The 27569-nt window shown below is 46.7% G+C and overlaps 1 protein-coding gene across 2 annotated transcripts; it reads left to right on the forward strand.

Moving 5' to 3' along the window:
- Positions 1-244: 244 nt before the first annotated feature.
- On the forward strand, positions 245-21840 carry OTX2 (orthodenticle homeobox 2). Of its 2 annotated transcripts, none has more exons than XM_081004244.1 (5): positions 245-485; positions 620-716; positions 9102-9353; positions 10871-11022; positions 19803-21840. In XM_081004244.1, the coding sequence occupies exons 3-5, from the start codon at positions 9257-9259 to the stop codon at positions 20421-20423; spliced, it is 870 nt and encodes a 289-aa protein (XP_080860370.1). In that variant the 5' UTR covers positions 245-485; positions 620-716; positions 9102-9256; the 3' UTR covers positions 20424-21840. The 2 variants fall into 2 exon arrangements, with proteins under 2 accessions (XP_080860370.1, XP_080860369.1); XM_081004243.1 differs by having other exon boundaries at positions 9105-9353.
- The last annotated feature ends 5729 nt before the right edge of the window (positions 21841-27569 follow it).

Here is a 27569-nt window from a genome sequence, read left to right on the forward strand (position 1 = left end):
CTCATATATATATGACACACACACACACACACATATTTTGTGTGTGTGTGTGTGTCTTTTTTAAAAGTAGCTGCTATTTGTTGTCTGATTGCCCCCCTGGCGACGCTGTGCCCTGTTTTTCCTCTTCCCCCTGTTGTCTGTTTTTATTCTCTTCCCTCTGGCTTAGATGTGTCAATCATTCCCTGCTTGCCATTGGTTGGAGAGCCCGCGTCAAAAAAGTTGCCCGACAGGCGCTTTCGCAGCAAACCAACCCGGGAGAGGGAACGAGGGAGAGAGAGAGAGAGCAAGAGAGAGAGAGAGCAAGGGAGAGAGAGAGAGAGAGAGAGAGCCCTTCCAGCGTTCCGCCACCATTATTCAAAAAGTCAAATCTTACTCCAGCGCAACCTGCCACGACGCCCCTCCACTGTCCAGAGGGGGGGTTGTGGGGGTGCTTGGGAGTGCTTTTTAATTTTTTTCCAAAAATATATATATTGTTTAAGAATCAGGTAGCATATTTTGCAAACCCTCCCCTTCCTTCCCCCCAATAATCACAATAATAACTAAATTTAAAATACAGCTTTTTTACTTCTTGAAGAAGGCGGAAGGTGTCTAACGCTCTTCCTTGTGGTCTCTTTTGTAGGAGGAACAAACTCTGGCTTTGACGAACTGGGATAACTCGGCCGCGTTGTTTTGCCCCTGCTTTTTTTTAAACGTGAAGATTTTCTCGAAGCTTTAAGGTAAGTGAGAAATCTATCTATCTGTTACCTTTTTTTAAAAAAAAAAAGGATTGATGTTTTATATCTTGTTAATTTCATTTTAAAAGAACGCTTTAACCGGATCGTTAAGAGTTTCCTCCCTTTTAAAACCTCGAAGCGTTAAAAAAAAAAGTAAGTTGCATTTTAATTTAATGGGACTTTCCTCTATCATTCCTTAGAGAAAAGAGCATGTGTATATGTTGGTTCGTTTTTTTTAAAGAAGCGTTTAGCTCTTTTCCCTGGAATTACAACAGTACCAAACGTATCTCGGCTATAGAGTTCTAGAGATATTTTGTTTGTTTTCCTAAAAAGTTAAAATGTCACCTTATTATTTCGATTCCGTTTTGCAGAACGACTTGAAACGAGCACATCGTGTTTATTCTATTTTTGTTTTCTTTTTTAAGCCTCTTCGGCTCCGCCTGGGCCTTCTGGGTTAATTGCTTTTCTTTTCTCGGGGGCGGTGGAAAGAAAAAAATAAACCAGAATTTCCATTCCGAATGAAAATGCAAGAGATATAAAGCGGGGATTTTTTGGGGGGGAGGGGGGCGCGGGGCGGACTGTTAATCCAAAGGCAACTTCTCAGCAAGCACTTAGGTTTACTCACGCCTCAAACCAATGCTGCCCTTGTTTACCCAGAAGTAAACCCCCCTGAATTCAATAGGCTTCTCTCCCAGTCAGTGTACATAAAATAGATTTGCGACCACCGTCCCTCCGGAGCAAGGGGTGGGGTGCGAAACGGTTTCGCTGTAAAGTTTGCGGCTTAGCTAGCATGTTGTGAATCCAATATTTATTTTTCTTCCTTTCTTTGGGAATTTAATCCACCCGGCTCCCGGGTTACTGAGAAGTCGGTTTCTCCCTGAGACTCCGATCGCTAGTCGGGGGGAGCAGGGGTCGTTTGGCAAACTCGGCGCTGGGTCTTCGAAACGCGCGAAGGAGATTCTAAGAATGGAGAGTTGGGTTAAAATGGGAGAGAGTTGAGCTAGAAAGTGGTAGCTGGGGAGGGGGCGGGTAAAGTTTAGAGAGGTGGGGGCTGGCCAGGTAGGAACCAACGTGGTGGAGAGACTCCCCCCTCCCCGTTTTATCTTTCGTGCCTTCGTTGGTTTCATGGGCTGCGGGTGTTGCTAAGGTAGCAAGCTTTGGGGTCGCACAACACTCTGAAGCAGGCAAGACAAGGCGCGCATGGGAAAAATGGAGACCCCCTAAGCCTGACTTTCTCTTTCTCTCTCTCTCTCTCTCTCTTATGGTGGGTGGGGAAAGATATTCCATGCGGACCAGAAAAGCCGTTTTGATTTCGCTTGTGCTTGTGCAAAAAAAACCAACAACACCCTTCGCTGCGCCTGGTTTAACCCTGAGAAAGCGCTCGTGATAACGGACCCAGATTCTTTCTCCTGGGGAGCGTCAGGCAACCGTTCCTCATCTCACCAGGATCCAGTTTGGTTTGCTTAGAAGGAAGCCCCCTTGGCGTCGGTGGGGTGGAGTCCCGGGGATCGTCTCCCTTGTGTGGGGCTGGGAAGGCGCTGCGGCGGAGTAAACGCGCGAAGGATCGCGGGCGCCTCCTGCCCTGCTTCGCCTGGGCCTACCATTTGTCTCCAAGCAATACACGCGGGCGTAACGCGCTTTTGAGACGCAGGCAGGCGATCCAGCATTTCCTTAAAAAAATCACCGAATAGGTCTAAATGTTTTCCTAGAAGTAACTCCTGAACGTGTGAGCAGGGAGATAGTTCCTACTTTTTTTAATTAAAAAGAAGGAGGAGGAACTTTAGAGTATGGAATGGGCAAAATATTTTTGTTGCCCGAAGGCTTATTTGTGTTTTATATTTTAAAGCAAACACGCTCTTAAGCGCGCAGCTCCGTTGCTTGCACGTAAGTCTTGGGTTTGCAATCCCAATGCGCGCTTCCCTGGGAGTAACTCCCACTGAATTCAGTTGGGCTTCCTTCTGAGTCAGCGTCCAGAGGATTGGGCTAGAAAGTATTTCAGGCTTGTGTTGGATGTGTGGAATCGGACGCACGCATCTATGCAAAAATATCGGAGTCGTATATGTTTACCTTCAATGAAAGCTTATTTATTATAATCGGTTTGCCTTGTGAATTCTCGCGTTCATTGGCACAGATATAAGGTTGAATATAAATACATGGATTGGGCAGATAAACTTCTCTCTTTTGTAAAGGAAAAATAAAATATTCTCTGTGCTCTTAGGTGCTTCAACTTTTTTAAAAAAGCAGTATATCCTATTGGAAACTACCACGGTTCTAAGCATCATTCCCCGGAGAGCCCGCCCATTTCAGCTTGGTTCTTATTGCAGGGAGAGCATGAGAGGCGTTTGGGATCGTGGCCCGCGCCTTCTGCGCCCTAGTGGGATTCGACTTTCCAAATCTTGGGTGGTGTTTTAAGTCCTAATGCAAAGGGCCCGAGGGAGGCCGAGCCTACTCACGTTTACTCGGAGGTAAAAGCAATGGGACTTCCTCTCGTTGTGAGAGCGTGGGTCAGCCACGTCCTCCGAAACCCACGTCCTAGTTAAGCGAGCAGAGAGACCCACTTTCGGGTTCGATCCACGTCTCCTCTGTTCCCATCAACAAACGGATCTTGGGATTGTTTGAGGACCGAAGGATCTAAGATGTGCATCTTCTCGCTCGGAGTTCAGTGGAGTTTACTCCCAAGAAAGTGGATAAACAGAGCTTTGCAGCCTACGCCGAAATAAGCCTCCTTTAGCAAATAGGGGAAACGCCCTGGAGAAAAACCGAATTGACTAATTCGGAACGACGCTCTGTGTAGGTCAGAGCGCCCACCTTCCCGCCTGGGGCTTCCCAGATTTTCAGCCCGAAGGGCTTTCGAAGTCCCCAAACAATTTTTTGGGGGAGGTAGGGAACATCTGACGCCTTCCTCCTCTTCCTCCCCACCCCAGGAAAGTGGTTGCGCGGAATCCAGAACTATGGGAAGGCCCAGGGTTAGGAATATTCGCGCGGTTGAAATTCGGTTTTGAGAAAAAGATCGGTGTATGCATTTGTGAAAGGAGTTAAGAGAAGAGAAGTGGGGGAGGGGGAGAGAGGACTTTGCATTCATATGCTGTTTTTTGTTTTGTTGTTGTTTTCCTTCTGGGAAGTATTTGTGTCTGCAAAGAAGCATGGAGTGGAACGCGGGGTCTCCAACTGCTTACGGCCCTGGTGCGCTCTCGGCTCGCCCCTCTGCCAGTCTATATAATGTTTTCTTTCATCGTCACCATGCAGAAAATTAATCAACCCAAATGATCCTGAGAGCTGTTGCAGGCGTCCCGTAATTAAGGAACGTGTGCCGCCCGGATTATCTCGTTAGTTTATCAAGAAAACATTTATTATAATTAATTCTTGGACGGGGTAATTATAATTGAGCAGGGACAGAGCAACTGGTACATGGGGTCCTTGAGGAGGGGGGGGGGTCTGGAGAGGGGGGGTCTGGAGAGGGAGAGGCTGAAGCGACAGATTGCACAGAACAGCCGTTAGATCCACGTCTTCAGTGGACAAGGCCAGACAAGCGAGCTCACTCGCCCTTTGCTTAAACGGGCTTGACTTCGGATCAGGTAGGGAAGGCGAGGGAAAAGTTTTCCCTCCCGAAAGCTTTGCAAAACTCAGAGCGTCTCTTCGTCTCCATTAGTTTTAGCCGCGCCAGCCGAAGGGTGATTACTCAGAAGTAAGAATCATGGGCGTCAAGGAGGCTTGCTCGAGAGTAAGGTGTACTTGGGGTCGCAGCCTCGGCGCGCAAAAGCAAGTGTCTTGTTTCCACTCCGTGGGAAAAATGTATGCGCGTGTCTGGTTACCAGAGGAAAGGATTCCTCTTTAAAAGGAAATCACTTCTTTAGGTGAAATCTAGTGGATTTCTGGAGCACGTGGTTCTCTCCCCTCCCCCGGTGAAATAAATGGTGCTGCAACACGCTTAACTGGGGGCTGGATCGGGTCCAGAGCTAGAAGGTTTGCATGCTGTTTCTAAAGGAAACTTAAGGAGAGTTTGGAGGCAGTGAAAACAGGATCTGACTTAAAAAAAAATAGCGACGCAACATGATGGGCACTTCAAAACTTATCTTGTATATCTCTCTCTAACTAGCCTTTGGTTAAAAAAAGTATTGGGTTTGGGGAGCGGCGGACCCGAAGGACCCAAAGGGGATCTCCACCCGATGCATATTTACTCAGAAGTTAGCCCCACCTAGTTCAATGGGGCTTACTCCCGAGCAAGCGCGGCTAGGATTGCAGCGCAAACGTATCCATGCTTACTCAGAAGTAAGTCCTGCTGTGTTCCTTGTCAAGTGTGCACAGAATCTCAGCCTTAAACTGCAACCCTAAGACGCACTTACAAGGGAGTAAACCCAGTTGGACTGGGTGGGACATATTTCCGAGTAAACATTGAGAGGATTGCGCCGATAATTAGTAGCGATTAAAGCGGCTTCAACGCGCTTCCTTTGAGCTGATCCTGGGCGCTGTAATAAACGCGTGTAGCTGACACAAGCTGAGCTGCCGCTGGCTGACTGTCGTTAATAATAATACAGTAATAATAATAAAATATTGCACCCCGATCTCTGGGCATGTTTACTCAGAGGTTTACTCCGTTCAGTAGGGTTTACTCCCGGGCATGTGTACTAAGGTGTTAAATCACTGAAATTAATTGTAAAACTGAGATTGACTTAAATGGATCTGGATAGCTATAAAATAAATGAACAGCGCAGGTGTCCTATATATATGTTCTAATGTTCTTTGGAGATCAGCGTTAAATACCTTAACTTTCTCAAGTATTGTTTTTTTAAAAAAAGAATTATATAATTCTATCTGTTTAATTTTAAAAAGGGGGGAGAAGTTGATTTTACAAGCACTTTACCACCCTAAAGACATTTTCCTTACTTATAAATAATACTAACTTTCAAATGAATTTAGATTTTATAACAAGTATGGGATTGGACTCCCTAGTAAGCTCAGATATCTCCATTGGGCATTGTGGAGCTTCTGAATAACAGAAGCAGAATTTGTAAAATGCGTATTAAGGCAAATGCACTTGCTAAGCCAGGCAAAATTGTTGCAAAATTAAGCTGGGAACTTTCTCCCCCCCTCCCCCGCCCAAAAACTTGCCCTTTTGATTTCAGTGGGAAAACTTAAACGCCTGCCGAATTCTTTCCCACTGATTGGAGGACTCTTAGTTTTAGCTGGCTTGGCCCATATATATTTAGAAACAATTGCCATTTATCCTCTCTCTCTCTCATTTTTAATTCTTAAGACAAAAAGAAAATGGGCGTCTTCCTTTATGTTTAGGTATATATTTTTAAATCCACATTAGAGGCTAATGCCTTTATTAGGTCGACCAAAATATCACAAAGCAGTGTCTAATATGGCTTTTGGATTTTTTTTAACGGGCTAACAGTCTGCCTATACTAGCTTAATAGTTTCTGATAAAATTAATACACCGCAGGCGATCGGATGCTATGCATTTCCCTCTATAGAGATATTCCTGCAGGACTCTAAGCCGCATCTCCCCACATCCTGGCTCCCTGAGACCTGAGCTTCCAATTAATACTTCTTTTAGGGCTCGCTGCGATCTTTTTCACTTTAAATTTGAGCGAATTGCTTAACATCTCCTCCATTAATGAAACTTGAGGGGGCGGGGAGGCAATTACTTAATCGACGGTTCCCCTCCAGCCTGGGTTCTCCAGTGCAGAGCTGGTCTACTGAATGGGTCCCTCACGCGTTTAACCTGATGAAACCTCTGGTGGATGAATGGGGACTCCTAGCCACAGGACTGTCTGTGGAGGACCGCGTTGCGCCAGGATCTCGGAAGAACCTTCCTTGGATATTGGGGCGCATTCCTTCCAAGTAAGGCTGCGATATCTTGCCCTCCCTACGTGAGAATCAGCCCCGCCACAGCGTGGATGCGGGAAACCATTTTAGCGCCTCACGCGCCTGGTGTGCAGTTGCCGCAAAAGACCCCTTTGCTTGTGGGCTGGAGCATACGGACGTGCACGTTCCCCCAGAGAGAATTTCCTTTGGGATTTTTGTGGTCGTCTGTATGGGCCCGCGTCCGTTGGAATAAACACGCGTGGACTCGGGTCCGGTGCATGTTCAGAAGGACGCGCAAGTTGGGGGCGTTGATTCTGTCGCGTGTGTGTGTGTGTGTGTGTGGGTGTGGGTGTGTGGGTGTGCGTGCATTTCGTGACGTCATCGGCCTAAGTTCCGGGCTTCGCTTTCCCAGAGATGGCGTCATTATCCAGTTCCTCGCGGGGGTTTCGTTTGATTCTAATGAGGCTTTTGCGAGTCATCCGCCTGGGAAGGAATTGCCTCTGTATAAATGGATCGGGGCTGTAAGGAAGGGCGGTGGCAGACTCGAATAGATGTGCAGTCCAAGCCTCTGCATCCTTACTCCGAAGTAAGTCCCGTAAACTTCGGGCGGAGGTAAGGAATGTAGCTTTCCCTTCCAAGGAAGTTTTATGAAATGCATTAAACTCATTTTAGGCGTAAACGCCTGCTATTCTAGTCACGCTTAACTTGGAGATCAATGTCATTGAGGTCAAAGGGCTTTTGCTCCCGAGTAAACGTTCCTTATGGCTGGCCTACATAGCTCGGAGCGGGCGGGGGGGGGGACAGAAACGAAGTAGGATTTCCATTTGGAATCTGGACCCCCTGTCAAAGTGGGAACAATTTAGGGTGGCTGTAAACTCCCAGTAAAGGAAGCGGTTTTTATAAGATTGTCTTGGGAAGGGTTGAAGCAAGTTCATCAAGTCTGCTAAACTTTGGAGCGGGGGAGAGAGATTGTGGTGATAATTTGGGGAGATCTGAGTTCAAAATTCAACTCTCTCCGCCTAACCTCGCAGGCTGTGCAGGTGAGAATGAAATAACCTCGCCTTTCCTCCACGGAGAAACGAAAATACAGAAATTGGATAAGAACGATTTATAAACAGCAAGCTGTCCACAAAATTCTTTATTTCCTGGACAAGCGGGGAGGGGGGGGGCAACCGGTCCAACCTCCTCCTCCTCCTCAAATTTCGAGCTCATTAGATCCTTGCAGTCACCGATCTCCTTCCTTCAAATGCTCAAGGACTGGATCTGTCAGGAATGGTTAGCATCACCTTTCGGAATACTGAGACGCTTTAGCGGCGGGGGGACGGAATCAATCGGACTTTGCGGGGAGGGCGGTTCAAAGGGCGGCTGACATCCAAATAGGTGTTAAAACGAATAAACACACACACCTCCGAAAGGCCGCTGGAGGGCGGGGAGAGAATGGGGGGGGGGGGAGAAGGAACGGACAATGCAACGGTGCAAGTTCCCTTATCTTTGTGGATTGGTCTCCAAACCGAAATTGGGAAGAGGGAGGGCGCCCGGGATCTCTGATTTCCTGCTTCTCACACACAGGTTCTAATCCTCCCAATTAAGGTAACCCCCTTCGCCAAAGATAACCGGAGGGGGAAGAAAAGAAAAAGATTTTCCCACTTCTTGCAAAAGTTAATTACTTGTTTGTTTCGCTTGCAACAAGCTCCCCCCCCCCCCAGTATTTTCAAAGGTCTTCGAAAACTGGGGGTCTTTTTTTCTTTCTTTCTTTTTGCCTCTAAATCTAATTAGCCCAAGTGCTAATTAGGGGGAAATTGCTGAAAGAAATCACTTCAGGCATGCAATGATAGAGGGGCTGGTGGTGCAGGGGAGGGCAACCCCCCCGCTTTTCAACCCCAGCTTAGATCTTCTCTAAAGTGAGCATTTTAATTCTAAACTTTTTTGGGGGGGTTGCTTCTTCCCTTGCAATTGCAAAATCCGGGGTAATTAAAAAGCTTGGGGGGGAGGGGGGGGTCCGGACAACAGATACGCTCTTTTGTCGTCGAGGAAAACGTGGAAGGGGTGGGGGCTGGAGAGAGGCTTTGTTAGCGGCCTTATTTATTTAGCCAAGGAGTTCTTTGTGTCTGCAAAATGGGCCCCAATCAAGTTTGGTCGGAGACAATGAACTACTTGCTAAGACCGGGGAAACGCAGGCGAATGCCCCCCCTGGATAGCAATCCGGTGTAGCCATGAGTTTTGTGTGTGTGTGTGTGTGTGTGTGTGTGGTGTGTGTGTAGGGGGTGTTCCTAAAGAAGGAGGCAATTACTGTATATATGCACTGTAACTTTTGCGCGGGGGGGGGGGGGCGGGGAGGACCGCTGGGCAGCCACGCCGAGGGATGCGCCCGCAGTGCGCATCTGGCGGTTTTGCAAGCAGTTCTCCTCGACGGCGCCTCCTTTCAATCTATCTTGCAAGAGATCCTTAAAGGGACCTTTTCTTTCCTCCCCGCGCTAGCAGCCCCTTCATCTCTTTCACTCTTTCTTTCTTTTTATTTATTTATTTATTTCGTTCTTTCTTTCCTTCTCCCCTCTTCCCCCTCTTTTTGAAAACCAGTAGACCCGGGAGCTCCAGTCTTCCTTCCGAGGACTTCTCCGCCCGCCCGACTCCTGAAGAAAACCCAGAAGGCGGGAGAGGAGGATCCGGTCCCCTCTTCCCATCCCCACCCCGGAATTTTGGCCATCTTTCCTCCACCCCGCCCCAACTTTAGCATGATGTCTTATCTTAAGCAACCACCTTACGCTGTCAACGGGCTGAGCCTCACCACCTCCGGGATGGATCTTCTGCATCCGTCCGTCGGGTACCCAGGTAAGCAAAAGACCAAACCAAACCGGGGGCTTCCATTCAGGGAATCGGGCCAGGGAATGATGGAGAGAAATTCTGGAAAGCATGTCGGAGTTTCCAGAGGGTACTTTGGGCGGGGGGATCCCGGCTAGATTCTGGAGTTGTGGCTGCCTGCAATCTTCGATGGATACTTTCCAGGCGTCCAAAATGACTTCCGACGGCACATATGTTTAAGCGCTCTAGGAAAAAGACCAAGGGAGATTCGCCCCACTCTCTCCATCCCATCTCCCCAAAATTAGCATTCCATTTCCCCTAGGTGCGACAACTTTTGCATAACTTTGCGGGTTTCCTGGACGGCGCGTCCCCGGAGACTTATCAGGGATTTATTTTATTTATGTTTTTTATTTTGATTCTGACAGCTTGCTTGGGGAGGAAGGGGGCTCCAAACTTACGGACCTGGAGATGACCCTGCGCGGGGTGGGGGTCTTCTATTTGGATGGAGAAGGGCTGAGGGCTTGTTTCGGGTAGAGAAGGGCTTAAGAGAATCTGTAGCCGCGATGATAGGATCCGTCATCCGCGAATGCCTCTCAGCCCGAATGCAAGCGGGCTTCCTCCAAATGCGAGTCCCGTCTTGTGTTCAAGTTTGTTTACTCTCGGGGCGGGAGGATCGTAGCCTAAGTTCTGAGCTCTAGCGCAAGGCCGGAGGTTGCCCTGATTCCAATGATTGCTGGGATTTTTTCCCTTTCCTTCGCTCCAAGACTGCTTTGGGCTCCACTGAAATCCGCGCGGCTTACTTATGAGTAAGGCGCTCGGCGTCGCTCATTGAGGCTCCTCGGGTCTGCCGAAATCAGGGTGCAATCCCGTACACACTTACCTGGGAGTAAATCTCGTTAAACTCAACAGGACATACTTCTGAGTAGACGCGCACCTCCTCTGTTCACCAGGCCCACTTAACAGGACCTTAGGAGTTAAGGTTAGACTTGTGCTAGAACCCCATCTCCCGGGCATGTTTACTCGGGAGTAAGTCCCGTTCCCTTGAGTAGGGCTTTTTCTCCCCGGGTTGGCCGCGCAGCCCGATCCTATTAAGCAGAGGGGAGTCCCTACTTTTCTCCAAGGATTCCCACCCACCCCGGGGAACGTAGTTTCCTTCTCTGTGTGCGCAGATCTGGAGGAAGCCGAGCGCCTCCCCTTGAAAGCCAGGGGGACATGCGTAAGGATCGCGACGGCATGATGCGGTCCTAGCCGCCCTTCCTTGTTAGGAAATCCTAGTGAATTCCCTGGAGCTTACCCCTGAGTAGACGTGCTATCGGAGCCCTGCCGCGAGCGTTGTGTTTACTCTAGAAGAAGCCTCCTGGCGTATCGGTTGGGGACTCGTTCACGTGGGAAACGTGTTTGGCCTCGGGATTGCCCAAAGCCTCCGTCTTAACGGTCTTGTGGATGGGCACGCGCACGAGGCGAGTTTGCCAGTCGGGTGGGGTGGTGGTGGTGGTGGTCTCGCGAGCTTCTTCCCCTGAACCCCTGCGGTCCTTTTCTTTCCCCAGCCACCCCTCGGAAGCAGCGGAGGGAGCGCACCACTTTCACCCGGGCGCAGCTGGACGTCTTGGAGGCCCTCTTCGCCAAGACCCGCTACCCAGACATCTTCATGCGAGAGGAGGTTGCGCTCAAAATCAATCTCCCCGAGTCCAGAGTCCAGGTAAGCCGAGGAGGTGGTGGTGGCGGCGGCGGCGGTACTGCTGCTTGTGGGGTTAGGGCTCTCCCTGTCTGAAGGGCCGTAGCTCAGAGATAGAGCATCTGCCTTGCTTGTGAGAAGTCCCAGGTTCAAATCCCGGCATCTCCAGGGGGAGAGAGACTCCTGCCTGCAACTGCCTCCACCGGTCAGTGCAGTAGACAATGTTCCGCTTCTCTAGCACCCCAGAGGTATGCATAGAACAAAGCGAGGAAGCATAGGATGTCGTCTTATACTGAATCAGACCACTGGTCCATCTAGCTCCATATTGTCTACACGGACTGGCAGCAGCTCTCCAAGGTTTCAGGCAGGAGACACTCCCAGCCCTCCCTGGGGATGCCTGAACCTGGGACCTCCTGCATATAGATCAGATGCTGTGCCACTTGGCTGCAGACCATCCCCAATAGTCCTTGCTTCCAGTGTAACACCCATGCCAAAAAAGTGAAGGCAGATTAAACAGTGGACACACTCACCCATTTCAGATTAATGTGGTGGGCAGCGGTCAAGAGGTTTGAATAGGAGAGAGATAAATTTGATAGGCCTTCGTCTCTCATCCTGTCTCTACCTCCTCACTCACAACAGTCCTGTGCAATAGGACATGTGGTTACCATTCAGGAGAGCTTGTGTGGGTTGTGTGGGTCTTCACGATGGCTCGGGTTTAATGTACCAGGGTGCCGTGTCTGATTTCCAGGAGGGTGAGGTGGAAGAGTCCCAGCAAGACTTTAAGCAGATATATGTACAATCTGAAGGCACACGCGGTCACTGTTTTGCTTTGCTGTTATTAATAAGATCTGGGGCTGGTCAGTGCCTGCCTGGGAACCACATCAAGATGCCACCTTGTGTTTCACAATGAAGGAAAAGCAGGATATAAAAGTTAAAATACAGCAACAAAAAATAAATAAATTTTGGAATCTTTGATTGCTTTCCCAAACCTCATACAACTTACAGCAGGGTTACTCATTCACGTTTTGTAACCTGCCTATTTTTAGAAAAAGAAAACTCACACATTTAATTGATTATAAGAGAAGGGAGCTAAGTAGTCATTAATCCAGCTAACTTCTGAAACGCAGGGTGGGGTGACGGGTACCCATCAAGTCTCCCCAAATGATGCCCCTGAAATGTAGACCTTGAAAGCACAAACCTAGCATGCTTTCCCTCCCCCCGCCCGCCCCCCAAGCTCCTGGTTTTATTCCCACTTCTTAAGACACTACATTATAAAAAAAAAGAGTTTAAATCTAGGATGATTTCTACATGTATTGAAAGGAGTAGTGGGTTGGAGTAATTTGCGAATGACTGCAAATGTATATAACCTATAGATGAACTTGTTGTTGCAGCAGGAGCCAGGGTTGGTTCTGCGCTCTCTGTCCAGAGCCAGGGGCTGGCCCTACCATGAGACAAGGAGAGGCAACTGCTACAAGGTGGCAGGTTCTGGTGGGCTTGGGGCAGTGAGAGTAGCCTCCTGGCTGTTCCTCCTAAGCCCTAGGGATCAGGGCAGGCATAGGCAAACTCGCCCTCCAGATGTTTTGAGACTACAATTCCCATCATCCCTGACCGCTGGTCCTGTTAGCTAGGGATGATGGGAGTTGTAGTCCCAAAACATCTGGAGGGTTGAGTTTGCCTATGACTGGATCAGGGTCATTTTCTTCTGTTGGAGGACAGAGCTGTGTGTTCCATACAGTCTGTTGGTACCTTGGAGATTGCTGTCCCATTGCGGGTGCTGAAGGGAGATCCATGCTTTGCTCCTTTGCTTTGAGGTCCAAAAATTCTTGGGCTGGCCATGTCCAGGGCACTCAGTACTAAATCTGGTAGTCCACTTCTGCCACCATGTGCTCTGGGCAGTGGGACATGCAGGTCCTTCGGAGATGGCGGGGGGGAGGGGTTTGCAGACCAGAGATCACAGTTATTAGGTTGCAAGGTTAAAATTCTTTCTAAAATGTACAAACTATTATTGGATAGGAAATGAAGGAGGAGTTGGTCAAGTCATCAATGGTTTAGTTGGGCTAGGGCTAGGGAACACAATATTGATTTAAACTTATGGGAACATCTATGGACAAACAACTTCAAATTCATGGCATGCTATACTTTAAAGGAAAACCATCTAAAGATGGTCCACAGGTGGTATTTAACACCAAATAGGCTGGCAAAGATGTTTAAATCATAAAATGCTGGATTACACTGAGTGGATGTGGGAGGCAATTCCTAGACCCTCTGTGGCTTTCTATATGTTATTTTCATCTTATGGTTATGCCTCTCCTTTCTTCCATCATGGAGCGAGTGGTTCCCAGGTAGTTCTCCCACCCAGGTACAGACTGGACCCAGGTGGCTGCTGCAACACATGCCCTCGACTCTCTAGTTGGCCTCGCCAGCTGTTTTTGATCAGAATTGAGCCCAATTGCCTTTAGTCCCTCAACCCATTGGTCCTTGAGGTGACAGGCCTCTGTATCTGTTCCATCAAATCAAAGAAGGAGACCCTAATGCTAAATTATTGGCTTCCACTCCAAATAACTACACACATTGTGTATTCCGCTTTGAGTTCACACCAGATTCCAGAGCCGTCTTTAGAGAGAGAGAGAGAGAGCAGAAAAGATCTCCCTTCACTGTCCACTTCACAGGGTTGATTGAAACCAGGTGAAATCCAGCTCTATTAAAACTAAATTGGGGGGTGGGCTGTTTTGTCATTGGCTACAGGGGAGTGTGTCTGCTGCTGGATGAAATAGGTGCAAAAATGGATCCGTGGTAGTCTGACCACAAAGCTGAACTATGTGGCAGGTGTCATTTGGAAATTTGGAAGCTGTCCTGGGAGAAATGCAAACTCTGCAACGGAGGAAAGCTTTCTCCCTGCAGTTGACCATAAATGCAAAAATGATTTACACATAATGAAATGTTATATGAAGAAGAAATTTAAGTCCAAATCCAGATCACAGTGTAGTGTTACTATAGCTGGGGTTGCCATGTGTCCTCTTTATCCAGGACAAGTCCTCTCTTTCAGGGATAAAATGTCTGTCCGGGTGGATTTTTCAAATTTGCCAAAATGTTTACGGCGCTACTTTCTGGATGAGACACAGACATAACTGGTGACTGAAGACTTGCTTTCCACTTCTCTTCTCCTGCCCCGCTCAGAAATATATCACAGCTTCTATAGCCCACATATAGTAGGGGGTATGTAAAATGAGAGTCGTCATAGCCTCCTCTTTTTTGCTTTTCAAAATCTGGCAAGCCTATCACATGTGCGCTCACTTTCTGTATGCATGCTTTGAAGATGCATTTTTGTCTGTGGTGTCATACTTGTGCATAGGGTATATGTGCAATATAGAGAGCGAGGGCTGTAAGGACACGTACACCCCCCAAAAAATCCCTCCTCCCAAACACCAGCCGTCTCCAAGCCCCTGGATCATAACATGATTCAATTTAGATACAAGTTTCCCGTGACTTTCATGTATATATTTTTACCCTTTGAAAGGGCTCTGAATTTTGGAGCAAAGACCACTTAGTTCAATGAAGCTTGCTTTTCAGTAGTTATGGGCTGAGCTGCCTAGATGTTTGCAAGAAAGGGTGTGTGGTAGGCATGGCAAAAGATATGTGCTCTCATCCCTAAGAGACACTTGATGACATCACCTCTCTCACTAATAGTGTATTCTAAGCAACAGGAATCAGCAAGGCGAATTTACACCATAGACTTAAACTGGTTTAATAGCCTTTCACTCTCTCTGGGAAAGCCTGGGAACTGGAATACAGATATGCCTGAAAAAGGACCCTTAGTTTCCTTATTAAACACAGTTAACTATCACGTTAAACAGGTGTATAAACAATATGTTTGTAGTAGAAATCTGCCCATACTGGGAGGTAGAGGAATCAGTTACCTTTATTCATGCTTTCATTTTTAACACCTATTCCAGCCTTCGTCAACCCGGTGCCCTCCAAATGTTTTGAGCTGCAACTCCCATCAGCCCCAGCCAGCACATCATTGATGGGAATTGTCGTCCAACTCAACTGGAGGGCACCAGGTTGACCTTTTCAAAATATATTTCTTGGAATATATTTGATGGCCGCTTCACTTTCACACATGTGACCTTCAACCAAAACTGCAGCTAGTTGTAGCTTTCCAACAACTCTGCCTGTATGAGTGACGTGCATGCTGCAATTCTGTTTTACATTTTTAGGTTTACCATATTTTTTGCTCTATAAGACTCACTTTTTCCCTCCTAAAAAGTAAGGGGAAATGTGTGTGCATCTTATGGAGCGAATGCAGGCTGCGCAGCTATCCCAGAAGCCAGAACAGCAAGAAGGATTGCTGCTTTCACTGCGCGGTGATCCCTCTTGCTGTTCTGGCTTCTGAGATTCAGAATATTTTTTTTCTTGTTTTCCTCCTTCAAAAACTAGGTCCGTCTTGTGGTCTGGTGCATCTTATAGAGCGAAAAATATGGTAATTAATATGAAGAGGCCACTAGTCCTCACTGGGATTAGCCAGACTTGGGGGTCTTTTCACATTATGCGCAACAAACCTCATGGCACCTGAGACGGAGAGCTAGGAGCCATGACAGCTTTTTGGCACACGTGTTCGTAAAACGCATTGCCTTCGAAACGCGTGCTTGCCACCCACAACATGATACAGACATAACCTCTAGAAGTCTTCCCCCATCATCTGTACTGTAGGATCAGAGAAAGACCCACTTCCTTCCCTGCTGGAGGGGAAGGGAGATGTCTGTGCGCACAATTCAGTTTCTACTGACTGCAGAGGGAAGCTCCTTTCTGCAAATGGCTGTTCTCCATGCCTTGCGGAAGTTTCACTTGGTGGAAACGCTCAAGGCTTTCCGACTGCTAAGAGAGGTGATCTCTTGCAACAGAGGAGCCTTCTCTTCAATGCTCTCTCATAGATGAAGCAGCAAAGAGCAGTCCTGTTACACTCAGGGCTTGTCTACGCTTCTGTTTTTTAGCACTAGATCAGAACAGACGGCACTCTGCGGAATAAATTGCCATTTATTCTAATTCACCTCTGAAGTTCGGGTTTCCTGGGAGAAAGTGGGGGGGGGGGGAGAGATAGAGGATGAGCCCTTAGTGAGAAATTTGGGGAGTGAGGTGGCCAAGCAGATAGGCATCTCTCCTTAGTACTATAGCTCTGAAGCCACTGTGGTCTAGTGGCTGTGGAATATCATCTGCTCCGAACGGTTGACCACAAATCAGCACGCTTTTCATTCTGTGTATTTTTGCCTAGATGCTATTTTTGTATTAGGTGGCTGAGCAATCAAAGAGATAAGGAAGAGGTTAATGGGATGTGGCTGCTTTCTTTAAAGACAAATCTGCCTAACATTTGCAACATTAGTAGGACTTACATTTATTTATTTTGGGGTTTTCTATTTAGAACTGATCAGTGTGGACAACAATATACCATATTTTTCGCTCTATAAGATGCACCAGACCACAAGACGCACCTAGTTTTTGGAGGAGGAAAATAAGAAAAAAAATATTCTGAATCTCAGAAGCCAGAACAGCAAGAGGGATCGTTGCGCAGTGAAAGCAGCAATCCCTCTTGCTGTTCTGGCTTCTGTGATAGCTGCGCAGCCTGCATTCGCTCCATAAGACGCACACACATTTCTCCTTTTTAGGAGGGAAAAAGTGAGTCTTATAGAGCAAAAAATACGGTAAATCACACAATGAGTAAAACGAACTTAGCATGATTATGCGCCACCAAATTTATTTCATTTTTAAAAAGCAGCAGTGCCCCAGTAGGCAATGATGCCAAACATTTAAAATGCTTGCAGCCCAGAACAATATTAAGAAGCAACATTTACTTTGCTATTCAAAAGCAATATTTAGAAGAGGAAAAAACAGGAAGGATATAACACATTCCTCAGCTGCTTCTTTCCTTCCTCTCTTCCCCCCTTTCCTCCTCCTCTTTTTCCTGATAAGCAAAACTTTTAGTATTCAAAATTAAAACAAGCAGAAACCACTGTGAAGCAGCTGGTGGGCAATGACCTGGGGTACCATGACCCGACCCAGACCCCGTGATCATCACCTGAGGCCCTGCTTTGTGTGCTTCCTCTGTGAGAGGTCTGGAGGGTGGGAATACGAAATTGGGCCTTTTCTGTGGTGGCTCCCCATTTGTGGAATGCTCTTCTCAGCAAGGCTCTTCTGACGCCTTTGTTACATATCTTAGGTGTCAGGCAGAAGCATCCCTCTTCCCCCAGGTACCAAAATGGCAGCATGAAATAGTGGTTGTGTTGAACCATCTTGCCTATGATTTGGATTCTACCATAGAACCCTTTTGGTTCTGCCATTACTAAACAAAATCTGTGACTCTGCAACTTACAATGAATAGGACACCCTGGCTGTGGAATATTTTTCCCACTGAACCTAGGCAGGTACCCACAGGGGTTAGCTTTTGGAGCTAGGTAAACTGTCAAGGACCCTTTACCTTTACCTTTACCTTTACCTTTACCTTTAAAAGCATTCCACTAGGCCTTTTGAGCTGGCCTAATACTGGCCTAGGATTGGGAAGGACAAATGGAGGAACGTTATATACGAAACTGAGTTCTGAATTTTTTTATTTGCTGGGGTGTGTGTGTTAATGGCTGTTAGTGATGTGGAGTTATACCTCGTGACCACCCTTTAATCAGGTTACGATGAAGGGTGGAATTAACTGGGGAGGGAAAGAAGGAAGTTGTGTGTGTGTGTGTGTGTGTGTGAGAGAGAGAGAGAGAGAGAGAGAGAGAGAGAGAGAGAGAGAGAGAGAGCGCTTCTCATTATATAGGGGAAAGTGTTAGAATTCTTACATCAAATAATGGGTTACTCCAGTGCCCATCACCAATAATAATAATAATAATAATAATAATAATAATTTATTATTTGTACCCCGCCCATCTGGCTGGGTTTCCCCAGCCACTCTGGGCAGCTTCCAACAAAGACCAAAAATACACAAAAATATCACACATTAAAAACTTCCCTGAAGTTTTCCCTATGTAAACTATCCTATTTGCAGTAAGTTCTATTAACTTGGGGTACATTTAAAAAGAGCACCCCTCTCCCCATAGTCTAAAATGGTACAATCCTGTCCAACCACTCACAGCTGCCCTGCACAAACCTAGCCTCCATCACATAACTTTGGGCGGTAGAAAGTCATGACCTAGCCTTGGGAAGTCAGGGAGTCCAGAACATCATGGAGACTCAGGGTGGCCTTTCAGAGGACTGCGCCTCTTGGATGGTACAAGGGTGTTGTGTTCGAGGGAGGAAAAGCTGGAACTGACACACACATAAGCACACGCCCCATTTGAAACCAGGCTGTTTGAAAGCAAATGCCATTGATTCCACTGGAGAATGCTTTCCCTTGCATGCGCCTCGGATGGAGGCCTTTAATGTCAGCCCAACCCTACTGTGACTCTGAAGGGGAAGCAGGGAGAGGGTTACTCAGCTTCCTAGCTGACTGCTCCCCATTCAAAGACCTGATCCTGTAGGTGGGCTGGAAGAGGAAAGAATACGCAGCTCATTTAAAAGAACAAGCTTGCTTCCCTCCCACCCAATTGCTCCCTTAATTGTTAAAACCCCCCTCCCTTTCTAATACTCTGTTCTTTTTAATTAAGGGCTTGACTTCAATAGGACTTAAGTGGAGGTCCTTTGGGTACCCTAAGCTGGCAAGCTCACGGGCTTGGGAGGGGCTTCTCTCCTCTCCCCCACCCACCCACCCTTTCCCCAAAGTGGCCTTCTTAAGCAATTGGGTTTGCTTAGTTCTACATGTGAAATCACTGGTTGGCATCCCTGAGGTCAAGCTGGTGCCATATAGGAGGTTCCAACTCTTACATTCCTTTTCGTGGTCTGAGATACAAGCGTTGGTGATGATCCCTTGCTGTATTAAGGCTGTGGAGCCTCTCTTGCCCGGTACAGAAAACCAGTAATCGGGGAGTCTCAAATATGAGGAAGCTGAGAGAAGGGGGAGAGTACAATGGAACAGTCAAATCATATCTGGCTGCTGAGGGCTCACATCTCATGATCATCAACCTTGGTCACCTTGACTCAAACCGCAGCTCTTGGCTCCCATTGACCAGTCACAGGTGATAAACCATCACAGAATCTCAAATTGCAGGCTGAGAAGCCTCCAAGCTAGACATGTGTTGGCTTTGCTTCCATGATGCCACAGCACCATCAGAGCTGTCACCATATTTTTCTCCTTCAGCTGAATGAATGAATGAATGAATGAATGAATGAATGAATATCCTTCTTAGGTAAAAACAAAAAAATACCAAAGGAATTTTGATGGGAGCAAAGAAATTGGGAAGACTAACTGAAAAGTTCACCCAAAAAATATTAAGGCAGGTTATTCGTCGAGTTGAATTGTAGGTGTTGTCTGCCTCTCACCAGAGCCTGCTGTGCTTTGGGGAGTCCAGGGTATGCTAAAGGTAATCTTTCCATTCAATGAGCAAAGCTGATCAGATATGGGATTAGAGTTGTCATGAAAAGCAAAGTTTTGAAACAAATATGCTCCTTGCTCCCTGAAACCTGCCGTTCAAACCACGCACTGCGTTGTGGTGAGCCAACGTTGACTCTTGACCTGCTTGAAGAAAGCACACAAGGAATTTTGAAGGAAGGAAAAAAGAGATTTGATCAGAGCGGTGGCCTTTATCCGTGGAATTCCTCCTGCTCTTAAATTCTACCTTCTAGCTTGAAATCAGAGCCATTGTCACGTACAACTTTGCTGCGATTTACATGACTAACGAGCGTTCTTCTTCTGTTCCCGCTTTTTCCTATTGGTTTTCCAGGTGTGGTTCAAAAACCGGCGCGCCAAGTGTCGCCAACAGCAGCAGCAGCAGCAGAATGGGGGCCAGAACAAAGTGAGGCCAGCGAAGAAGAAGAGCTCTCCAGCCCGAGAAGTGAGTTCAGAGAGCGGGACCAGTGGGCAGTTCACGCCTCCAACCAGCACCTCAGTCCCTACCATCTCCAGCAGCAGTGCCCCAGTGTCCATCTGGAGCCCTGCCTCCATCTCCCCACTCTCTGACCCCCTGTCCACCTCTTCTTCATGCATGCAGAGGTCTTACCCTATGACCTACACTCAGGCTTCTGGCTACAGCCAAGGGTACGCTGGCTCAACCTCCTATTTTGGAGGGATGGACTGTGGATCTTATCTAACCCCTATGCACCACCAGCTCCCCGGACCAGGGGCTGCCCTTAGCCCCATGGGCACCAATGCCGTTGCCAGCCATCTCAACCAGTCTCCGGCTTCACTCTCCACCCAGGGCTATGGGGCTTCAAGTTTGGGGTTTAACTCGACCACCGATTGCTTGGATTATAAGGACCAAACAGCCTCCTGGAAGCTAAACTTCAATGCTGACTGCTTGGATTATAAAGACCAGACGTCCTCCTGGAAGTTCCAGGTTTTGTGAAGACCTGTTAGGAACCCTTTTGCGCTCGATGATGACGATTGATAACAATAAGGATCGTGAAGATGTTGTCAGGACAGACGAGACAAGTGCCCATGGCAGGTCGAACATTCCAACTTGTAGTCAGGTCTTTTGGTTTTAAATTAAAAGAGAAACGCGAGCAGGACACAAGTAAATAAACAACTTAAAAGACAAGAAAGACAGTGTGCCGTGATCTATTCTGCCGATTTAATCTCTCGCTCAGAAGCTCTGGAAAGGAAGAGAAGAAGGAAGGACACCTTATGGGGGCAGACTCACAGCCCACTATGTTCTTAATAGTTTTAGCCTATTTGTTGAGTTCCTTTGTCTGAATGGGATGGAAGATCTTTCCAACTATGGGCCAAGTTTTTCGTGGGGTGGGCTGGATTGGTTGTGTGTGTGTGGTTTGTTTTTTTAAAGGAAAATGTCTAGATTTTTTCTTTTTTCTTTCTTTTTTTGTGTGTATGGGGAAGAAAACACACCCTTTCCTCTCTCCTCCTCCCCAGTTTGTCATCCAACCCTTTGGTTCAAAACATTTAAAACAAAAAACAAAAAAATGGACAATGTCTATATCTCTCTCTCGAGCTCCTTTAATTGCTTCCGAGCCAGCGTTTGGCAAAGTTGGCCACAGGAGAATCCAGGAAACAACACAAAGAAAGAACTCGGTTCAGAGCAATGTGGGGTTGTGAGTCTGATTGTCTTAGCTGCACTACTTTATTTAAGAGGGGGAAAAATAAGAATAATGTCCATAAGGAGTCAATATGTAGTTTTTAAGAGACAATCAGTGTGTGTCTTATATAAATGGTACATATGTGGTTTTTAATCTGTGCTAGACTTTAAAACTGTGATCTCCTGTATTGTATGCAACCATAGACCCCGTGCCAGCAGGGGGTTCTGCTGTGATTTTAAATAGGTTATAATTAACAGTGAAATTTGAGCAAGTGAATTACATATGACCACTTCTCTTTCTCTCTCTCTTTTCATTCTTTCTTCCTTTCTCTCTCTCTTTTTTTTAAAAAAATTGCCTTTCACCAGAGGTAAACTGCACTGAAAAAAAACAAAACAAAAAACCTTTTTACAACAAACTGTCTCTGAATGAATGAATGAACCACGAGATTTGGAAAACAAACCCTGTCAATAGATCAAAAATACACAAGGACTTTAAAATTCATCTGCTTAACAATAGCTTACTGTTGGGGGAGGGGGTAAGGAGACAAATATTTAAGACATTGGTCAATTGCTCTGACCTTGAATTTCCAAAAGGAGAAATTCATTGTTGTTTTTAATGCTTGCAGATGTGCAATTGAAAAAAAAAAAGAGAAATATATGCATAAACCTTTTCTTTTCTGGATTTGGCAGATATGTATAATTATATTAAAATGGTTCTAGCACAAGCAATGGTCGTGTCTTCCGGTTTCCTTGCAAAGGCACTTTTTGAAATCTGGATTCACTTTTTTGGGAGGGGAGGAGGGGATCCAGGAAGGAAGAGAATTGGGTGATGGGTTAGGTAGGTCAGGGTACTTCTTGCTGGGCTGTAATGCCAGGAAATATATATATATTCAGATAAGCTCCCTGTGATTCGTTTTGGGAACATTTGTGGGTTGCCAAACCAACAAACTGATCTCTCCACACCGGAGACAGGAGCCAGATCTTTGATTCGGGGCTACTGAGTATTTTTGGGTGGTTAGGTTAGGAAATGAACTGGACTTCTGTAAACGTCTTTTTTTGTGGTGGGTGATATTTGTTAGGGCAGAGTAGAAAGCTGTGGTGTATGTGCGAGTGGGACTTTTTTGTAGATTAATTTAGGGGGTTGAAAGGGAGAGGAGGGGAGATAAAGGAGGGTGGGAGAGATCCTGGGGAGGGGGGGGTGAAAAGGGTGTTTGAGCAGCTCCTATAAACTTTCTAAGAAGGGATAGGATGTACTCGGAACAGGAGAACCAGTCACGCAGAAGTGATGTCCGGACAAAGGAGTTTGGGAAAAGTTTTTGAAAGCTATGATTTCTACAGCTGGACACAAAAGACCCTCGAGCGCTCCCCACCGCCGCTCCCCGCCTCCCCCCCCCCCCAAACTGCTAGGAAAATCGTTTCCTCTTCAGGGCTGAGAAATTGTCTTCCCGGGTTTCTCATTTAAATTAAGTTTCAACGAGTTTCCAGCTTTCCTTTCTTGTTTGCTTAAAAAAGACCGGGGGGGGGGGGAGAGAGAGAACCCTTCAAAAATATCCCCCACCTCCACCCTAAGGACCGCGATCTTCTAGCCATCTTTCATCTGCGTCCTGTTTCCGGGGTGGACGCCCAGTGCAATTTATTAAGAGGGCAAAGTGATGGCGATGGAATCAATGCCGAGTTTTGATCTTTTATTTTGATTTTTATTAAACGGCAAATGAGCTGCTAAGCAGGGAGGGCACCGAATGAATAGGATGAAATCCGAACAGGTTAGCTTCTATTATGGGCTGTGGATTGCGCTGGGATATATAATACATTTAAAGAGTTAGCTCATTTTAATGCCTTCAAAAAGAGAAGAGAGAGAGAGAAAGAAAAGAGAAAATCCACAGAAAGGGCCCAGTGGCGTGATGCGCTGCTCCTAAATGCGTTCACACGAGGCAGAGTTCCCGTGGATTTATTTTAAAAAAAAAACTGGCTTCCAAGTTAACATGGGTTTAGACGTCCTGATCTCTTTCAATCCATTATTATTAATTTCAGTAGGGACTAACCTCTTGCCGAAGTTATTTATCAAATTGTTTATTTGCTATTCCCACACCCCACACCCATCGTACCCATTGCATTCCCTGCGCGCCCCCCAGGAAAAACTCTTGCAACCATTTTATATTCCTAGAATCTCGACCTATTAGGTGGGTAGATTTTGGGGAAAGGTGGGGGGTTGAGAAAGAGAGAGGCAGGCATTGGAAACGATTCCTTTTCTTCCAAGCAATAGGAATTTATCCTTTGGGCTGGTGCGTGCCCCGTACATCCCAAGTCAGATTATCCTTTCCAAATAAACAAAGCCCCGACAATCAGATCGCAAATAAACGGAGGTGCGTGGGGGCTTCGCTCCCCCAGTCGAGGGTGTGTGTGGATGTTAGTTGATGGCATTGGCTGGGGAGGAAAGCGTCCTTTTTGATATTATCTATCTGGAAAACGTAAAAGATAGAAAACGTACGTCAGTTGGCGCAGCTCAGAATCCCTTTTTAATTTTTGCTTTTCGCTAACCAGTTCGATTTTAACGCGCGAGGAAGACGTCGGGTGGAGTTCTCTAGCAATTTAAGAACGGTTGCTGGGAAAGAGAGAGAGAGAGAATTTATTTTTAAAGTCTAAAAGATGAAGAATTCAGTGCTGCTTAGCAAAAGTTATCCAAAGAACCCGCGCTATAGGCGATCCGCAGCCACCCCGAATATTTTACTACTTGCATTTCTCACCAAAGGGGTTTATTTCCCCAAATAGTTGTGCATACCGGATTAAAGTGAGACTGGTTCGGCATCTTGCTTGTAATTTCTGTTTTGTTTTTAACGATTTAAAGCAAAAGTTTGCAGTTAGCAACAGTAAATTAGCCTCGGGTTAACCTGTCTGAATTTAAGGCTATAATCCCGGGCAGTGGCGCTCAGTGAATTCCATGAGATTTACTTCCGAGTAACCCTAGGCCACGGCCACTTACTTGGAAGGGAAGTGCTAAATGCCAGGGAAATAGATGGAGCGCCAAATACACCCAGCAGACTTTTTTGGCTCCCAAAAGCTGCCCTGATTAACCTCTTAAGTCTTTTTCTTGCTTTTGCTGCAGAATTCTAACACCTCTGGAAATAGAATCGAACAGGTGACCGTCAATTCCTTTTTTTTTTTTTTTTTGTCGTCTTGGTAATTAATTTCATTTTTAGGGTTATTTCCCTTCTCTCTGCACCCTGCCCAGGAAAAGGCTATATTCCCTTTCTCTCTTCTCTCCCGCCCACTCATCCTTCGTGTATAATGTACATTATAGTCAACCCTCCTGCGGATTCGACGGCTGAAATTTGGTAAAATATATCATCTGAATAGTTGCGGGAGGGAGAGAGATTCGAAGGAGTTTGAGCCTGAGGATTAGGCTATTGATTCCCGCTCACTTAGGCACGTTTCCTTGTTCCACGTTTCTTTGCCTTTTCCCTTGGATTCCAAAATGACAAGTTGCCGAATGCAGAGAGTTGATTTTAAAACACGCGCATATATACACACGATTGTATTAGGTTTCTGCTGGAAAAAGAAGGGGAAGAAGGTGTATTTGGGGAGGGGGGCGCGTGGAAAGGCCCGCTGGATCACGCGGCCCCATGATTACTTGGGAGTAAAACCCCATGAAATGCAGCGTGAGTTCCTCCCGAGCAGGCTTTCATATGTTTGTGGCTGAACAGATATTTCATTTCTGAATCACCATCATTATTTGAGTAGTTACATGAGCGATCTCATACTGTTATAAGCATGCATTTCCTCTGTAAACAGGGATAATAAGATCGAGTAGAAGAATTGAAGTGTAAAGCAAATGGTTTCTCTTTGAAACGCACCTCCTCTGGGCACTTTTATTTTTGTATCAATATTTCTTTAAAAACAAACAAACAAATACCACACGCCACCTGTATTTTATTAAAATCTACCCCCCCCCTTGCATTGCTCTCTTCCACCGCCTCCCGCCCCCCCCAAAAAACTTGGCCAGAATAACTTTTTTCTCTTTTTGCGCAAGCTAATGCGGAAACGTGAAATTCACCTTCAGCCTGGTCAATTTCAAACTGCAGGCTAGCTTTTCAAATCTAAAAAGGGGATTGCCTTTAAATCCGTTGGGCGAAAAGTGTGTGGAGGGGGGGAGGCGGCAGAAGAGAAATACCCCCCTCTCTAAGCTCTGCTAGAGCCTGTGGAGGGATTTCCCTGCCCCCAGCCCCCTCGCCGATTCCCTCTCTTTCTCTCTCCCCCTCTCCAGTTCCTTAATATCATTTGTTTTCGTTTGAAACAAAAGAGACATAAATCCCTTCTCCCCACCAAGCGCTAAGGAGTATTGCCCGTTTCCAAGGAGACGCAAAGAACAGCTATTTATTTATTTTAAATCCGGTGTTATTTACTCCTCGCTGCTGTTGCCTTCTTGTATTTATCCTTCTGATTTCAGAAATTTGAGTTCAGGGCATTCCTGAATCAGTAAAGCGACGCGAGTTTGATTCCACGCACATTCACTGTCTCTCCAAGAGAATTTCTTTCTTTCTTTCTTTCTTAGATGGCGGACGAGGACGGAGGAGAGAAATCTGTGAAATGAAAGAAGCAGGCATCGGAAAGAATTCCAGAGAGCCGGCAGAAGAAATAAAACGCCCAAAGCAATAGGGAATGGATGTCCTACGGATGCGCCTTTTTGCAGAAATGGCACAACAACTTATCTTCCAAGAAGTTTCATAGGATACATACAATGCAATACAAAATAAGTCTGTGTGAAATATAGAGGTGCACACACACGCACACGGACAAACTATATTTTGTTGTTGTTGTTGTTTAGTCGTGTCCGACTCTTCCATTTGCTAATTTAGATAGATCGAATCCTCACCGGGTGACCTTGGACCAGTCCCTGCGTCTCCGACTAGCCTACCTAACAGGGTTGTTGAGAGGAATAACATGGGGAGGGGACAACCATGCGCGCCACCTTGAGCTCCTGGGAGGAAAAGTTGACACACAGGGAGTCAGGAACAACCACCCAGAGCCCTTGTGCCTTGAGTTCCGTAGGGGACCTTAGCTAAGGCACAGTGTATGGGAATCATGCGACTGATCTACATTACAGGATTGTTGTACGGACTGCGGGAAGCGCTTTGGATTATTGGAAAGCGCAAGACGGATTCCAAGGTTCCTGACTGTCCTCTGCCCTCAGCCTTTAGTCTGCTGGAGAGGCTTTGCCACTTGCACCACCGTAGTTCGAGGACTCGGGTCTCCTTCTCCCACGAGGAAGTCGATGGGAAACAGTGGGAGACGTCCAAATGCTGAACTTCTCGGTCTCTCCATCCCCCCCAAAGCGTCTCGCCCCTGGTATGGTGCCATCTCTGAGCTACCCTTGTGGGGAGGCGACCCCCTGAAACTACACCACGCTCTCGTGCATGTGGTTGCTGAGAAAAGGGAGGGGGGAGGCCCGGACCGGAGGATTATAAAAATGAGAAAATGAAAGGCTTGGGAAAGGTAGGACAACAGAGCTTAAATGGACCAAGGGTGATTATTGCAGTCTGCTTTTACGCACACGCGCGCACACGTTTCGGTGCTGTGAAGATCAGCGGGCTGTTGCTAAGGAGCGCATATTCTTCCCAAGTACACTGGACTTGGTGCCATCCTAAGCACATCAGGGCTTGCTCCGTGTTTAGGATCGCAAGCTGTTTTTGGCAGGGGTGGGGAGCGGCTGGTGTCATTCCGAGGGTTTGGTAAGCCGCCTTGAGAGTCAAGTGAGCCAGAAAGGCGACATACAAAGTTATAAAGAAGCAAATAAATTAATTTAGGCGAAGATAATGTAATGCAATGCAATCTATACTATACTATACTATACTATACTATACTATACTATACTATACTATACTATACTATACTATACTATACTATACTATACTATATAGCAATGGAGATTATTACATCCCTTTGCTTTCCTAACTTCTCCACGCTTTAAGCATCACAACCTTTAGGGGAGCACATATCTAGGGTAAACCCCCAGCGAGAAAAACCTTCTAAGAGCCAACAGGTGCCGAGTGTTGATGGCTGTATAGCCATAACCTGAAAAACAAGAGGGGGGGGGGGGAAGAGATCAGCGTCTTCAAGGAAGACCAGGGCTTGCAGAATTGTAGTTTAGGAGGGAAGCCATAAAACATGCCCCACACATACACAGTGAGGACTAACTGTGTTCAATGGTCATGGGAATTGTAGGGGGGTTAGGTTACATGACCCCTGGGGTCCCTTCCAGCTGGACAAGTTATGCATGTTGGCTGACTGTTGGGGGCAGCGGCGTAGCGTGGGTTATCAGCACCCGGGGCAAGGCAAGTAATTTGCGCCCCCTAACCCGGGGCAAGGCAAGTACAGTAATTTACTCTCCCAAGCAGCAGCAGCAGCGAGGCTTCTCTTTCCCCCGCGCTCTCCTGGAGCTGCCTCTTTTCTTTCCTTTTTTCCCTT

Source organism: Podarcis pityusensis (genome assembly GCF_964106645.2).
Source record: "Podarcis pityusensis genome assembly, chromosome: 1".
In the NCBI taxonomy this organism is placed as follows: Eukaryota; Metazoa; Chordata; class Lepidosauria; order Squamata; family Lacertidae; genus Podarcis; species Podarcis pityusensis.